Source organism: Sminthopsis crassicaudata, chromosome 5 (genome assembly GCF_048593235.1).
Source record: "Sminthopsis crassicaudata isolate SCR6 chromosome 5, ASM4859323v1, whole genome shotgun sequence".
NCBI lineage: Eukaryota > Metazoa > Chordata > Mammalia > Dasyuromorphia > Dasyuridae > Sminthopsis > Sminthopsis crassicaudata.
Window position 1 is genome coordinate 58126464 of NC_133621.1, and position 17828 is coordinate 58144291.

A 17828-nucleotide genomic window follows, 5' to 3' on the forward strand; every position below is an offset into this window, starting at 1 on the left:
TTTTGCAATTGGGTCTATAAAAATTTTTTTTAATTAATAATTTTTTATTATATATATATATTTTTTATAATATTATCCCTTGTATTCATTTTTCCAAATTATCCCCCCCTCCCTCTATTCCCTCCCCCCATGACAGGCAGTCCCATACATTTTACATGTGTTACAATATAGTCTAGATACAATACATGTGTGTGAATATCATTTTCTTGTTGCACAATAAACATTAGATTCCGAAGGTACATGCAACCTGGGCAGACAGATATTAGTGCTAACAATTTACATTCACTTCCCAGTGTTTCTTCTCTGGGTGTAGCTACCTCTGTCCATCATTGATCATCTGGAAGTGAGTTGGCTTTTCTTTATGTTGAAGATTTCCACTTCCATCAGAATACATCCTCATACAGTATTGTTGTTGAAGTGTATAGTGATCTTCTGGTTCTGCTCATTTCACTCAGCATCAGTTGATTTAAGTGTTGGGTCTATAATTGGGTCTATAAAATTTTTTTTGATGAATTTTTGATTTCCAAATCCACATGCTATTGTTCATTTATTCTCCCCCTCCCCCCCTTAGTAATTGTACTTTAATTTTTGGCTATCTTTATTTCCCTGGAGATAAGATCAGGTAAATTAGTTGGTCATTAAATTTTAGAGACTAGATGTTTTTACAGCTAGAACCTTTTAAGTTCCAAAAAAATTTTTTTTATCTAAAATTGTTACTGGATATTTGGTCTGATCTGTTACCTGAACTTCATCCTTTCTTTGCTTGTTATTTAGATTTGTTTCATTTGTTATAGATACTTATAGGGGAGAAATATGAGCTTGTTTACATATGCTTATATTTTTAACTACTATATTTCTTAATTCTTAATTTTTTCAGTGTACTTCTAGAAAATATATATATATATATATATATATGTATATATATATATATATATATATATATATATATATATATATATATATATATATACACACTTTATTTTTTCCTTGGCATCTCACTGTTCTTTTAATTACTTAACTATGAAGAGAGTATTTGATGATATTCTGATGATTTTTTCATTTATATTAGCTTTATTTTACTTTGTTTTAACTATAGATACTTCATCCAGAATTCCAAATAGAGCTTTCTAAATCCTTCATTTCATTGAGTATTTGTTTTTCAAATTATAATTAACATTGATTGAATACTGATGAGTATTAAATGATGGGTAAATGATGAGTAAATTGTGGTCTAAACAAAGATGGGCCAGTTCCTTTTCTCTCTCTCCTTCCTTCCCCAAAGTAACCAATGGCGGGTTCGGCAGCAAAGGAATTTGCTACTTAATGCTGTATGGAAACATAGTCTTTATTGATTAGAATGGAAACACCGGAGAGCCTGTGGGCAAAATGGCTGCATGGTACAAGGCCATTTGCAAAGAGAAGATTCCCATTCTCTCTTTTATGCAGTGATGTAGGGAGGTTCCTGAGAGTGATGTAAATTAAGATAAGGACTCTCTTGTTATCTTTTGGGGACAGACAGAAGTCTCTTCCCAAAAGGAATTTCCTGATGCCATTTGGTCTATCTGAGCAGATTAGAATGGGGGCTGTAAAACCCTGGCCATCTCAGATAGCCCAAACTAGTTTGACCAGATCTTGTATCAAAGATCCAAGTCCCAAAGGAAGTTGGAGATCAAACAAAGAACACCAAAGGGGCTACCGCCCTCAACAAATACTACTAGGAGTATTAGATAATTCACAGTTCAATTATTAATAATCCATTTTGGCAGTTAAATTATAAATTTCCAGATGACTGATGATATGAATTGTTTGAAAGACTCTCTTATGTGGCCCTTTTGGCTTCCATATCTCATTTTTAAAGATTTGTTATTTAATTTTTATCTTAATGTTGTGTTTTTGATTTTATTTGTTGCATTCCTTTCTCTGTGGTCTATATTCTCTGAAGTTTGTTTTATCATTCTTTTTTACTGCCCAGTCTTTGCGTCTGTGTTTTTTGTTTTTTTTTTTTTCCTTTCTAGTTCCATCTTCTGGCTACCTTGAAATTCTTTCTTGTACTTAGGATAGATGAGTAGATCCCTGGACCTAAAAATTGGCTTACTCCTTGGACTATATAGATTTTGAGGCACTGAGGGAATTATTTATGAAAGGTGTTTGCCTTTTTTGTGTCACGGACTCACAAAAATGAAGTTTTTTCACCTTTCCTACTTAATTTTCCAAACCCTCTTACTACTAATCTCTTTAGATCGATAGTTAATATTAAAATTATATTCTTATATTAAGAGCTCTGTGTCATACAAATATTGAAATTTAATTTAGAATGTCCTTAGACATTCCATTGAAAAGTTCAGTACTTGGTTTAAGCAATTCAGTCATTTTGTGCTGATTAATTTAAAGTTTGCTGTTTTCTTCAAAGAATTCTTTTTTGTATGTGAATATATTTTTCTGAATAAAGGTTTATAAAGGAGAAAGATTTTAAAAGCATCTAACTTTCCAGTTGTGCCCTTTAGACAATTGGCAATAGTTTTGCTACTTAATATTAGAATTATTTATAGTTTTACTTTTTGGACTGTTAAGATTTAATTATTGTTGTTATTATTTTTGGATTTACCATAAATTATTTTTTTCTTCCAATAGTATTTTCCTTCCCATAATTTGCATTTGTTATAAAGTAATTTTTAAAATTTTATTTTTGATAGTAGCTTTTATTTTTTAAAATACATGCAAAGATGTTTTTCAGTATTCATTATTGTTTTGTTCTAAGTTTTTTTTTTTTTTCCTTCCCCTTCATCCCCCTCTGAATAGCAAGCAATCCAATATATATTAAACATGTGCAATATGAATTAATTCTTGACTGGAAGATTTGACTTTTTGCAAGTGGTTTACTTTGTGTGGGTTCTTTCTCTCCCCCCAACCCCCATCACAGTTATTTCTTTAAATACTCTCTTTACTGCAGATTGAATTCTTTGTTGGGGTGGGATGGGGGGAAGGGAGGAAGGGAGAAGAAGTTAAGGAAAAATACCTGATCAGAGCTGCTACATCTAGCACCATTAATCCTGAGTTATTTTCTTTGGATTCAGGAAAGGAGAAGGCATAGTTCTTGATCTTTTAAACAGCTCCAAAGTGATAGGCATTAATTTTATTTTTAGTTCCTTGTTAAGTATAGGTCTTTCTTTGAATGTTTTTGTTAGAATTATTTAGAATAGTCTTTGTTATGTTTTTGACTTTGGAGAACATACCAAGGAGTGAGATCATAAGGTCATAGGTTTTTCTTGCATAATTCTAAATTAATTTCCATATCAGTAGGACTCACTCACAATTTCTCTAGCAGCATAGCACCTTGCATCATTGAGCTGCTCCATTTTTCCTATCATTGACAATTTGCAAGGTATGAGATGAAACTTCATCTATTTTAATTTTTATTTCTCTTTGCAAGGTAATTGGCAATATTTTTATGTGGATTTTTACATTCTGAAAATTCTTTGTAGGCTTTTCTGTTGTTTTCCTTTATATCTTAGAGATTAACTTTTTTTTAGTAGTATGATGCATATATTCTCCCTACTTGTCAATCCCATCATTTTAAAAAAATTACTTTTATTTTTACCCTTTGTAAATCATCAATACAAATCCTGTTTCCCTTCAGTCGTTCCCTAGAGATCAAGATCCCTTGTAATAAAAATTTTAAAAATAAGATTAAAAAAACCACAGTTCAGCAAAACTAACCAACATATTAAAGCATTGCATTATGATGCATATCTATCGTTAACCTCTGCAAAGAATTGGGAGATATACCTTCTCAATTCTTTTTTGGGGCAAAACTTAGTTATAAGTTCACAGCATTTAGTTTTAGCTGTTTTGCTGCTGTTCTTTTATTTGTATTGCTGCCATGTATTTCTTTGGTTTTGCTCATTTCACTTTGAATCTGCTTATATAAATCTGGAAGCACAGTTTGCTTAGCCATTCTCCCCAAATCTGTGGGCCTCTTTTGTTTCTAATTCTTTGCTATTATAAAAAGTGCTGCTTCCTGTCCATTCTTTTTGTTATTGACCTTCTTGAGATATATATTATAGGAGTATATCTGGATTGAAGAGTAAAGCCATTTTTTGCTACTTTATTTCGCCATTTAAAAACTCAACCTCAGTTTCTTTATTTGCAACATGAGATAATATGTAGCACTCTCCAGAAGTTTGATAGCGATTTTTTCCCCCCTCAGTTTTTGCAGATATTTTGGTGGTAGTGTTATAAATTGTTTTTGAATATTTTGAGAGTATTGTAAATTTGTCAAGACTAGAGCTTTTTTATTTTTTAGCTCTTTTACAACTAGTTTAGTTTTCTTTTTAGGAACCCTTGTTTGGTTTTCTGTTCATTTGCATATTTGATATTTTTCTACTAATCCTTTATTTCTTTTAAATTCTCAGTTTTGTTGGCATGCAGCTGCATATAAAATGGGGTCTGAAAGTCTTTTCATATTTTCTGGTGTGATTTTGCCTTTTTTTCATTTTTCTTTTAAATTTGTTAATTTTTCTTCCTTTTTTCATAAATAAAAATATATCATTTTCAGACATTTCAAAGGACATTTCATTTTGTCAGTTCTATAATCTTTATGATTTTCAATTTATCAATTCTCTAATTTTCAACATTTATCTTCTTTTGAGTTTGTTGACCTAATTTAAAATTGCTCATATAGCTTATTAGTATACTTTGTTAATATTTAGTATACTATTCCCTTTAGGAAAAAAATAAGAAAAAATCAATCTTAGCATGCTTCATCAGTCCTCTGAAATCATGATCCGTCATAGCATTTATCAGAATTATAATATTATTAATATAAAAGTTTCCCTGGTTTTCCTCAATTCATTTTGTATTAATTCATACAAATCTATATAAACTGTTCTTTTTATTATTTTTTGTAGCACAGTTTTCCATTTATTATAATTTGTTCATACATTCCTCAATTGATAATCATCCATTCAACTATGCTTTAAACTTTATCATTGTTGTTTCCTGTCTTAGGAGCCAGTCTGAAAGGTGTGAAGTGGAACTTCAGGCTTGTCTTAATTTGCATTTCTCTATCAATAGTGCTGTATAGCATTTTTTTTTCCTTTTTAGGATCCAAATTTTTATTTATTTTTTTATTTTATTTATAAATTTTTTTGACAGCATATATGCATGAGTAAATTTTTTTTTAAAATAACATTATCCCTTGAATTCATTTTTCCAAATTATCTCCTCTCTCCCTCTACTCCCTCCACTAGATGACAGGCAATCCCATACATTTTACATGTGTTACAATATAACCTAGATACAATATATGTGTGTAAATCCCATTTTCTTGTTGCACATTAAGTATGAGATTCCGAAGGAATAAGCAACCTGGGTAGATAGACAGTAGTGCTAACAATTTACATTCACTTCCCAATGTTCCTTCTCTGGGTGTAGTTGTTTCTGTCTATCATTGAGGATCTAAATTTTTAAAAATAGATCTTAATTTTTTCAAATACATTCAAAGATAAAAGTTTTCCACATTTACCTTTACAAAACCTTGTATTTCAAATCTCTCTCCCTTCATCCTTTCCTAGACAGCAAGTAATCCAATATAGGTTAAACATGTGCAGTTCTTTTAAACTTATTTCCTTATTTATCATGAGCAAGAAAAAAGATCAAAAGGGGGGAAAAAAACCACAAAAAAGAAAAAAATAAGCAAGCAAACATACATCAATAACAGCCACCACAAAGGGAAAATACTGTGTTTTGATCCACATTCAGTCCCCAAAGTCCTTTCTCTGGGTGTACATGACTCTCTCCATCACAAGTCTTTAATCATCTCATTGTTAAAAAGAGCCACGTCCATCAGAATTTTTACAATTAAATTTTTACAATTTACAACCCTGTCAAAATAGTTCATTATTGTTCCAATTTTACCACATCCTCTCCAACATTTTTCTTTTTCTGTTATATTAGCCAGTCTGATAGGTGTGAGGTGGCACTTCAGGGTTGTTTTGATTTGCATTTCTCTAATAGTGAATTTAGAGCACTTTTTCATGACTATAGATGGCTTTAAGTTCTTCATCTAAAAATTGTCCATATGCTTTGACCATTTATCATTTTCAGAATTACTTGTTTTCTTAAAATGTTTCTCATTTCTATATATATTTGAGAAATGAGGCCTTTATCAGAAACATTGGCTGTAAAATTTTTTTACTGGCTTTCTGCTTCTCTTCTAATCTTGGTTGCATTGGTTTTGTTTTGTGCAAAACTTTTTACATTTAATGTAATAAAATATAACAATTTAATATTTTATGATGTATCTCTTGTTTGATTATAAATTCTTCCTACATCCATATATCTTTACAGGTAAGCTATTACTTGCCCTTCTAATTTTCTTATGATATTACCCTTTATGTCTAAATCATATACCCAGTTTGATCTTATCCTTGGTATACAGTGTGATAGTGGTCTCTGTCTATTTTCTGTCATTAGTTTTTTGAGTTCTTATCCTAGAATATTTGGCTTTGTCAAACAGTATTTCATTGTTACGGTTTTGCTTTTGCTTTATTGCATCTTGATTTCTCAATTCTCATTTTTAAGGAATCGATTTCCTCAGTGAGCTTTTGTACTTCCTTTCCCCATTGTCCGATTTTGCTTTTAAAGGAGTTCTCATTAACTTTTTGTATTTCCTTTTACACCTCTCAATTCTTAACTTATTTCTTACTTGATTTTCAAAGTTTCTTTTGAGCTCTTCCATGGCTTGAGTCCAATTCTTATTTTTCTTGGAGGCTTTGGATTTAAGAGCTTTGATTTTGTTAGCTTCTTCTGAGCGTGTGTTTTGATCTTCCTTGTCATCATAATAACTTTCATATGTCAGAAACTTTTTTTATATTTTCTGCTCATTTTCTTAGTCTATTATTTGGCTTTAAATTCTTTGTGAGAGTGCGATTCTGTTCTCAGGGTGAAGGGTGCCCTGTCCCAAGCTGCTGGGATTTTGTGCAGCTGTTTTCAGAAATCTTTCTAGGGACCTGACCACAAACCTTCTTTTCTGACCTGGAGTTGTTAGGAGTGTCCTGACCCACTGTAACTGTAAGTTCTAGTGAGCTCAAGCAACAGAATCCTTCTGTGCTGACTCCGGGGACCAGACCTGCCTGGAACTTCCAGGCCCCAGAAGTCCAGAAGTCATTAGCACTGACACTGATGCAGAAATCCTGCCTTGCTGATGCTGGGGTCTTTACTATGGTTTCTTGCTGGGATCCCACCCTGGTTTCAAAGACTTTTTCTGATTACCTTTCAAATTTTCTTTGGTGTCCCTGGACTGAGAAGTCTGGAAGCCACGAGTACTGCCTTTGATTCAGAAGTCCTGCTTAGCTGTCCCTAGGATGTGGTGAGCTCCAGGTGTAGACTAGATTCCCAGCCTGGTGTCACAGACTTTCTGCTGACTTTCTAAGTTGCCTTCAGCTGAAAAATGTTTTATCCCATCTTTTGAGGTCTTTTGTTATTCTAAAATTTGTTTAGAATCATTATTTAAAGGAATTTGGACTGGTTTAGGGGAGAGGTTTTTATGTAATCCCAGGTAAATAGTTATATGAAATAAATATATCAAATATTTACTGATAATAAATCCTTAAATTTATTTTTAAACTTTTGTTTTATATATATATAAATTGTTTATTAAAGAAGAAAGCAAATTTTCAAACTAATGAAACTGATTTCTTGTTTATTTTTATTTAAAGAATAATTTGATACTTTTTGCTATTGTCATTTATTTTGCAACCCCCACATAGGATTTGGACCCACAGTTTAAGAAGCTTTGCTTTAGCTTATCTTTGTAGCTTCATTGTATGATACTCCTCTCCTCTGCACTTATGTGTGAATTCAGTTTGAGCTTTCTATTTATTCCTCACAGAAGATTTTTCACCTTCTGTCTCTATGCCTTTGTACTTCCTACCTGCATCTACTACTGAAAAATATTCTCTTTATACTCTGTAGAATTTTGCTCTTCAGCACTCAACTCACAGACCACTTTTCTACATTAAACATTTCCTTTCCTTTCACCTGCTGTGCTCTCTATCCCAAACCAGCAGCATTTATTAAGCAAAATTAAGCAAACAAGCCTGATTTTTTTTTTTTTTTTTTTTTTTTTTTTTTTTTTTTTTTTTTTTTTTTTTTTTTTTGCTGTGAAATGGAAACCTAAAAATAAATAAATAAATAAACCACAAGAAAACAACCCAGTCTTTCCTCTTTAGGATTTTAAATTCTGAAGTTGGAAGAAAAAAAACCCCAAAACAAACAAACAAACAAAAAAAAGCATAAAAAAAGAGCAGGATATTGGAGGAGGAAAGGCAGCTGGTGGAGCCATCTGAAAAATGACCAGGAAGTTTTGATGGGAGTGCTTTTAGTTCCTCTGTAGCTACTTACCAGTACACAAAAGAACCTCTCTGGATGGAGTCTCTTTGGAGCCCCTGATAGATTGTATTTAAATAGAATGGGGAATCTGGGGAGGTGGGTTGCGATATATAGAGAGAAGTAAATCTAACTAGTAAAAGAAAGATAAAGTCCAACAGATGGAGATGCTGGAGAGATGGTAAGTGTGAAGCCACCAATACCCCTTTTTACCCTTTTAGGGTAAATGAACCTACTTTTGGCCATGTAGCTTTAGATGGAGACTTTATATCAGTGTAGGCATTGTATTCAATGGAACATTGGCTTCTATCTCCTGGAAGTAGAGAAGAGAGTCAATATGGAGTAGACCAGTTTCTGGGAACTCAAGGAGCAATCTAATTTAGCTGATACTAAGGAAAATCTTTGGATTTGACTTTTTTCCTCAGGAAGAGTTAGACTTAAAATGATATCTACCCTGATTTGTAATCAAGGTTTAACATTGATGTGAAATAATTTTAAAAAACTATTTCCCAAGTTTCTATTCATATTCAGAATTGGAGATATATGAAATTGTGCTAATTTTCAAGTCTTAAAGTTTTCAGATTACATGTTTATAGCTCCAGTTCAGAATTTAAGACTGTATTATTTATTTTGCAGTTTTGCATTTCAAATTTTTTTTCTTTCTCTGCCTCCTTCCCTGAGATAGTAATCAGTTATAAGTTATATATGTTCACTTATGTAAATCATTTCTATATAAAGTGAAAATTAGCTTGCTTCAGTTTGTATTCAGTCAATATTAATTCTTACCCTGGAGATAGTAGGTATGCTTCATCATCAATTCTTTGGGATTGTCTTGTATCATTGTATTGCTGAGATTAGCCAAAATAATCACAGTTCTTTATTGAGTTAACATTGCTGTTAATGGGTACAATGTTCTGGTTTGTTCACTTTACTTTGGATCAATTTCTCTAAGTCTTCCAGGTATTTCTGAAATCATCCTGCGTTCTTAAAACATTCCCTAGTTGATGGTCATCATGTTGATTTCCAGTTCTTGGTCACTACAAAAAGAGCTTCTATAAGTATTTTTGTACAAATAGGCCCTTTTTCCTTTTTTTGGGATATAGTCTTTTAACAATGATATAACAAAAATAGCTTTTAAAAGAAGTTGGCAACAAGTTCTTTGAAAAACAATGTACTATTCTTAAGGAAGATGGATTATTTCTTTGAGAATTCTTAAATTGAAGGATTATTGGGAGTTACTAATACAGGCTGTGTCCGTGGTTTTAAATATTTTTTCCTTAACAAAATGGTGTTAAATACAATGGCATTTTGCAGTTTGTAAATTTGTGCTACGTTCATAATTTCCATCATTTTTTGCTTTTTGTTTTTCCTTCAGAGATGTGAATTATGTCCTCATAAGGATGGTGCTTTAAAGAGAACAGATAATGGGGGTAAGTACTCAAATTCATAAAATTTTTATTTAGAATTTGAATAAGTATTTTGCAATATATGTTATGTTAATTTATCAAAACTCTTAATGAACTTAATATGACACATTTAAAGTCAGTATAGTGTAAAAGTAAGAAGCCTTGATTGGATGTCAAGAGATATAGGATCGGTTTTTTTGCCTCCATCAGCATCTGTGATTTTTAAAACAAGTTTCATTATCTCTTCTCATTAGTTTCATTCATTCATCAAACATTGAACTGTCAAACAGAATGTTTTGTGAGGTATAGAGGGAAAGTGGAAGAGATAGAGGGTAGATTTTTCAGACAAGTAAAATTTGGGTTTGGCTTTAAAAAATGGGTTTAATTTTACATTAAAAAACAATCCAGGCATAAGGAATGATTTGTAAAGATGGGGAGATTTGAAAACATTGGATGTGTTTGTGAAATGACTAGAGCATATGCGACCTCTGCATGAACAGGAGTGATCCAGAGCTAAGCTTATATCTTTTGCCTTGTGTAATATTGAATTCCAAGCTCTCTGTTCCTTTACCATGGTGGCTCATCAATTATTGTTTATTATTATGGCTTCTCAATACTTAAATTCTTTGGTTGTAGAAGCTTATAGTAGTTTTTATTTGACCCAGAAACTCTGAATTTTGTCTGTGATCTGCTTGGAAGATTTTCTGTTGTGATTTTTCAGGACATGGCCAGTGGATTATTTAGCATTCTTTTCTGGTTCTAAGAGTCTATTTAGTTTTCTTGAAAGGGAATGTCTAAATATAGAGATATGTTTAAAATGTTTGTACCTGTGTAACCTATATCAGATTACTTGCTGTCTTGGGTGGTGGAAAAAGGAAAGAGGAAGATAAAAATTGGAACTCAATCAATCTTTACATGTAATTGGAAAAATAAAATACCATCAAAAATAAATAAATGGGATGTCTAGGCTCTTGGTATGGTTGTGGCGTTCAGACAGTCAAATAATTTTTTTTCTTCATCTGTGTTTCAAGTGGGTTGTTTTTGCTTTGAGATACATATTTTCTTCTATTTTTAAAAATCTTTTTTACTTTATTTTAAAATTTCTTCTCATGAAATTATTGATTTCTCTTAAATTTCAACTTAAATTTTCAGCAAGTTTCTTTCTTGGAGAAACTTTTATACCTCTTTTGCCAAGCTATAATTCTCTTTCCAATTCTGTTTTACATAGCTCTTATTTCTTTTTTCAAAAATTTTCCCCCTCAAGTGCTCTCAATTGAACTGTATCATCAGGGATCATAGAAGTATTATACTTAGAAAAATGTTTGAAAATGATTTTTTAAGGATGGTGGAATGAGATGATTAGGAGAATATATTTCAGGGTGGGGAGAGAGAAGATAAATGAAGGTTAAGGAAAATTATCTTACATGGTCATGGTCTACAGATAGAGATGTATACAAATGAGGAGGAATGGGGTGGCGTGAGGGTTGGGTACAGCTGATACTTCAATTTTACTCTCATTTTAGCTGTATAGAATACACAATACAGAAACCATTCGGTTCAGAGTTTTCATTTTACTCAACAGGGAAATGGGAAGAAAAGCAGGGAGAAAATGAAGTCTGAATGAGAGTAGATTAAGGAAGAGAGATTAGTCTAAATTAAATTGTAATTAAAATGTCATTCCATATAATTGTTTTTGAGGTGGCAAAGTTTGGGAATCTGAGGGATTAGCTTGTATATTGTGGAATGGCCAAATATATTATGGTATGGCAATATGAAAAAATATTAAGTTAAGAAATGATGGCAATGGTTTCAAAGAAAACTGGGAAGACTTAATATGAACTGATAGTGAAGTGAATAGAATCAGGAATACTGTGGTTTCCACTATAAAAATGATATCTTGAAGATAAACAATTTTAAAAGAATTAAGAACTCTGCTTAATGTGAAGACCAGTTCTTTTTTGTTGTTGTTGTTTTTTGTTGAGCCACTTGGGGGTAAGTGACTTGCCCAGGGTCATAGAGTTAGGAAGTGTTTAGTGTCTGAGGTCCGATTTGAACTCAGGTCCACCTGCCTTCAGGGCTGGTGCTCCATCCACTGCACCACTTAGATGTCCCAAAGATCAATTCAAATTCCAGCTTTAACATGCCACTTCCTTCTTGTTTGAGATGTGAAGGACTTAGTTCAGAGTGAAACATATACATATGCACGTACAAAAACATAGGATTGGGTGAGAGAGGAAGAGGAGGATTTTTACTTATTGGAGATTTTTTTTTTTTTTTTTAACTTGCTATATACTTCAATGTAAAAAGGAGGTAAAAATCTAGCAGGACTTTGAGAATGGTTTGTGTGTGAGTAGTAAAGAAGAACGGTTAACTTATTGCTTTCAAATCCTGAGTGACTAGGAGGACAGACAATAATGATCTTACTAGGGGAAAAAAAAAAAAGGAAAATTAGGAAGGGAGATTTTTTTAGGGGCAAGATTATTTCTGTTTTGAATATTTACTTAAGTTCAAAAGGAGAGGTAGGTTTAAAGGAAAATACTTAGTTTAAGACATGTTGTATTCCAGGTACTTGCAGGCTTTCCAAAATAGTTCTTCAATTTCAGAGCTCCACTAATAATGCAGTAGGGAATTTATTATTACATAACCCCTCAGCATTGACTTTGTTTTTTTTCCCCTTAATCTTTGCTGATTCGCAGGGTGTGGAATGAAACCACTGTGTTCTTTTGATTTGCATTTTTCTTTTTAGTGATTTGGAGCATTCTTTTCTGATTGTGAACACTTTGCCCTTCTTTTGAGAATTGTCTATGTGTACATACCCACCCATATTCTCTCTCTCTCTCTCTCTCTCTCTCTCTCTCTCTCTCTCTCTCTCTCTCTCTCTCTCTCTCTCTCTCTCTCTCTCTCTCTCTCCCCTAATAATTTTAAATAATACATCATTATTTAATATTTAAATTATTATACAAGTCTTCTGGTTTCTCTCATTTGAACCTTTTCTCAATTTCTTTCAGTGTAATAATACCTTGCCGTTGTATTTTTTAATATATATAAAATTACCTATTGGTTCTTAGTCTTTTTGGTCTCTTTGACGTATATGTCTATTAGTGATATTTTTTTTTTTTTAGCCTAAAAGTGTATTTCTTTTAGTCATTTTTTTTTGTTATAGTTCCATATTGTTTTCTATAATAATTGGATCAACATATAGATTCACCAACAATTATCATATCTGTCCTCCCATAGCTCCTTCAACATTTGTCATTTTTATTTTTTGTCATCTTTGCCAATCTAATGAATATAAAGTGTCACCTCAGAGTTGTTTAAATTTGCATTTCTTTTATTATTTGTGATTTGGAGCATTTTAAAAATATTTTTATAAGTTGTATTTCTTACCTTTTTTACCATTTATTTTGGATTTGTTATTGATTTTATGTATTTGAGTCAATTTACTGTGTGTCTTAGATATAGTTCCTTATCAGAGAAATGAATTTGCTGCAAAGATTATTTCTTAATTAACTGTTTACCCTAATTCTTAATGCATTGTTTCCAAAGCTTTTTCAGTTTTATATAATCCATTTTCTTATGTGATCCTTTCTATTCCTTGTTTAAGAACTCTTCCCCTGTGTATAATTATGAAGAATTTTCCTTTCATGATCCTCTTCATTTATGCTGTTATATTTCATATTTGTATCATAATCCATTCAAAGCTTATTCTAATATATAACATAAAATGTTGATCTAAAAGTCATTTTTGCCTTTCCATCTTACAGTTTTTCTAGTTTTTAGGAAATAACCCTTCTCCAGGTTGCCTGTGGTTCAAGTTTTGGGGTTTATTTTAAATTTTGCTATTATGAAAAAAAAATTTGCTATTGTTTGATTGCTTCTTTGCCTTCTGTTTCAAATCTGTTCAGTTGATTAATTTTATTTTTAAATAGTACCAAATAGTTATGACAATTTCATCTCTGTATTATATTTTGTAAATTGGGTATAGATGATCTCTCTCCTATTTTTTCCTTTGAGATCACTTTACTTTCAAGTGAATTCTGTAATTTTTTTCTTCTAATAAGATTTTGATAGATTGCTTATGGTATTGAATCTAAATAATTTTTGTACTGCTGGTACTTTTATTTTGTTGGCACAATACCTGACACATAGCACTTAATAAATGATAGTTGATCATTGATTAACCATTAACAATTTAAAGTACTAATTATTTGCCTTTTTGCAAACAGAGTTTTGTGTTTCTATGTGTATAAATCTTCCATGTCTATGTAGGTGAATTCCCTTCTATTATGTACATTCAGTAGTTATTTTGAATGGAATTTTTTCTCACTTTTTGATGGTGTTTATTGTCAGGATTCAAATACTGATTTCTTCTATATTTGAAATTGATGATTTCTTCAGTCAGCATTTAAGTTTCTGCTATGTGCTAAATAAACATTTTTCCAAGAGCTAGTTTTTAATTTTACTACTCAATGTACTAGTTAATTGAAGTTGTTTTTCTTTGTTGTTGCAACTTGGGTTTTTTCTAGAGAACAACTTGGGTCTAGGGATATAAGGAGAATATAGGATTTGAAGATTATTCTAAGATGAAAAAGATAGTTTATAAATATATGTAGTTTCAAATGAAAGAAATGCTTCATTGGCTAAGGTTACTAAATCATAAAACTTATGTTTCAATTCCTTCTGTATTGTATGAATAGGTTTTTATTGAAGTTTTTTAGGTTACTCTCCATATTACATGATGCCAATCAGTAGATAACACTTACTTTTTTCTTGGGCTTACTCATCAGGAGTTGGCCTGGTAGATTTTTCTAAAATCTGTTTGGAGATGTTTTGGGATGGGATTGTCTCTGTTTCATGCTTTTCTGTTATCTTGATTCCATTTTCTATCTCCTCCTACCTCCTGGAGCACCTTTTTAAAAAAATGATAGTTTTTCTTTTCCCCCTGCTATCAGATTTTTAATTTTTTTAAATTATTTTTCAAAACATGCATTAACAGTTCTTCAATGTTAGCCCTTGCAAAATCTTGTGTTTCAATTCCCCACCCTCCCCTAGATGGCAAGTAGTCCAATATATACATTAAACTTATTAGAAGTATATGTTAAATCCAGTATATGCATACATATTTATACAATTATCGTGTATATACAGTCAAACCAGTTAAAAAAAGGAAAAGAAAAGAAAGAGAAGCAAAATTACATGTAGGTAAACAACAACAAAGAGTGAAAATGCTATGTTGGGAACCACATTCAGTTCCCACAGTCCTCTCTCTGGGTGTAGATGGGTCTCTTCATCACTAAACAATTGGAACTAGTTTGAATCATCTCATTGTTGAAGGAGAGCCACATTCATCAGAATTGATCATCAGATAATCTTGTTGCCAGGTATAATGTTATCTTGGTTCTATTCCACTTAGCATCAGTTCATGTAAGTCTCTTCAGGCCTGTCTCAATCCTTCTGATCTTTCTTACATAGCATAATATTCCATTGCATTCATATACCATAACTTAGTCAGCCATTCTTCAATTGATGGGCATTCACTTAGTTTCCAGCTCCTTGCCCCTACAGAAAAGGCAAATAGCTAAGCTAGATTAACCACTGTTTCCTCAATTCCACTTAGTACCTTGTTTCAAGTTCTGACCCATAACATCTTCTGGGAGGATTAAATCAATCATACTTGAACCATGCTAAATTAGGTAACTATTATCTCTATCAGTTCCACTGACTTAGTACCTTGTTTCAATTTCTGGCCTATAACAATTATTATTAGAGTGATTTTGAGCAAATCTCTTAATTTCTCCTCTTCACTTGTAAAATACTTTCTAAAATGGCTCCCTATCTCATGGAACAACAGTGGATCAAGTCAGAGAAACTTGCTTCTAAATTTTTTTACAATTACTATTACTGATTGTATTTCCCTACATTTACTCACTCTCTCCTTTCACACTGTCCCTCCTCACATGTTTTTACTATTGAGCACTCCCTCCCCCAGTAGGCCTTCTCTTTTATCACCCTACCTCTACCCCAACCCGTATTTTATTCCCCTCTTTATTTTCTTGCAGAGTAAGATGGATATTTATACCCCTATGTTTGTTATTTCCTATTTTAGCTAATTCTGATGAAAATAAAGTTCCTTCCCCTCCACTGTAAAAGCTTTTTCTTTCTTTTTTTTTATGATAGCTAATTTATACCATTCTACTTCTCTCTTTCCCTTTCTCCTAGTACATTGAATTATATTCCTTCATATTCAACTCATACCACTGCCGTCTGTCTATATGTATCCTTCTAACTGCCATAATAGTGAGAATGTTCTAATGAGTAACAAGTTCTATCCTCCCATATAGAAATATACATAGATAAACCTCTTATAGTATCTTTCTTGATTACCTTTTTATGCTTTTCCAGAGTCCCGTATTTGAAAATCACATTTTCTATTCAGCTCTGATCTTTTTATCATGAATGCTTGAAAATCCTGTTTTTTTTTAATGATCTGCTTTTCCTCTGAAGGATTATACTCCGTTTTTCTGGATAGGTGATTATTGCAATCCTAGCTCCATTGCCCTCCAGAATACCTATTTCAAGTTCTCCAAAACTTTAATGTAGAAGCTGTATTGTGTTATACTTAATGTGGATGCTTTCTTTTGGATGCTTGCAATATTTTCTTCTTAACCTGGAAGTTTTACAATTGGGGTATAATTTGTAGGGGAGTTTTCACTTTGGAATCTCTTTCAGGAGGTGATCAGTAGATTCTATCAATTTCTATTTTACTCTCCAGTTCTAGAATATCAGAACAGTTTTCCATGATAATTTCTTGAAAGGTGATGTCCAGGTTTTTTTGTTTGTTTGTTTTGTTTTTTTAAATCATGACTTTTAGGTAGATGAATAATTTTAAAATTATTTTTCCTGGATCTATTTTCCAGGTTAATTGTTTTTCCATTGAGATATTTCGTATTTTTTTCATTTTTGGTTTTTGCTTTATTGTATCTTGATTTCTCATAATTGATTTACATTTGCTCAATTCTATTTTTTAGAATTTTCTTCAGGGAGCTTTTGTACCTCCTTTTCTAATTGTCCAATTTTACTTTTTAAGACATTCTTCTCATTAGCTTTTTGTATTTCTTTTTGCATCTTTCTCAATTCTTTCCCTAATTTTTCCTCCATTTTTCTTATTTTATTTTCTTTCTTTTTTTTTTTTTTTAATTATTATTATAGCTTTTTATTTACAAGACATGTGCATGGGTAATTTTTCAGTATTGACCCTTGCAAAACCCTCTGTTCCAACTTTCCCCCCTTTCCCCACATCCCTTCCCCCAGATGGCAGGTAGACCAATACATGTTAACATCTTACTTGATTTTCAAAATCCCTTTTGAGCTCTTCCATAGCTTGAGCCCAATTCTTATTTTTCTTGGAGGCTTTGGATGTAGGAGCTTTGACTTTTTGACTATTTTGAGTGTGTGTTTTGATCCTCCTTGTCTTCATTATAACTTTTTGTGGTCAGAATCTTTTTCTGTTTTCTGCTTTTTCCTAGCCTATTACTCTGTTTTTAACTCTTTGTTAAGAGTAAGGCTCTTTTTCCAAGATGGAGAGTGCACTGTCCCAAACAGGGTTTTGTGCAGCTGTTTTCAGAGACCTTTCTGGGAATCTGACTACAAACTCTTTTCTGCCCTGGAGCTGTTAGGAATGTCTGCACCCCACTGTTGCTATGAGATCTAATGGGACTGGGATTGTACACCCTACTTCCATCCTGTTACCACAGGCCTTCTCTACTGACCTGATGTTATCTGTGACGAGGTCCAGAAGCCTCCATCAGTGCTACTGATTAAGAAGTCCCACCTCGATGACTCTGGTCCCTGTTAGGACTTGTGCAGGAGTGCCCTGTACTGTAACTGCAGGCTGGATTGCCACCCTGTTGACACAGACCTTTTCTGTTGAGCTTCTAAGTTGCTTTTGACCGGAAAGTGTTCTGCTTCATCTTTTTGGGTGTTCTGATGTTCTAAAATTTCTTTAGAGTCATTATTTAAAGGAATTTTGAGCAG

General features: G+C 32.3%; 1 protein-coding gene across 8 annotated transcripts in view; it reads left to right on the forward strand.

Moving 5' to 3' along the window:
• MLLT10 (MLLT10 histone lysine methyltransferase DOT1L cofactor) overlaps positions 1-17828 on the forward strand; it is a 221778-nt gene that overhangs the window by 40053 nt on the left and 163897 nt on the right. For 7 of the 8 annotated variants that reach the window (XM_074266892.1, XM_074266889.1, XM_074266886.1 and 4 more), the window contains one exon: positions 9764-9818. The exons of the other annotated variant lie outside the window; for it this stretch is intronic. Coding sequence is in view for 5 of the 7 variants with exons in the window: in XM_074266889.1 (XP_074122990.1) it covers positions 9764-9818 (55 nt within the window). In the remaining 2 variants the exon portion in view is untranslated. The remainder of the gene's footprint in view (positions 1-9763; positions 9819-17828) is intronic. 8 annotated transcript variants of the gene reach the window in all.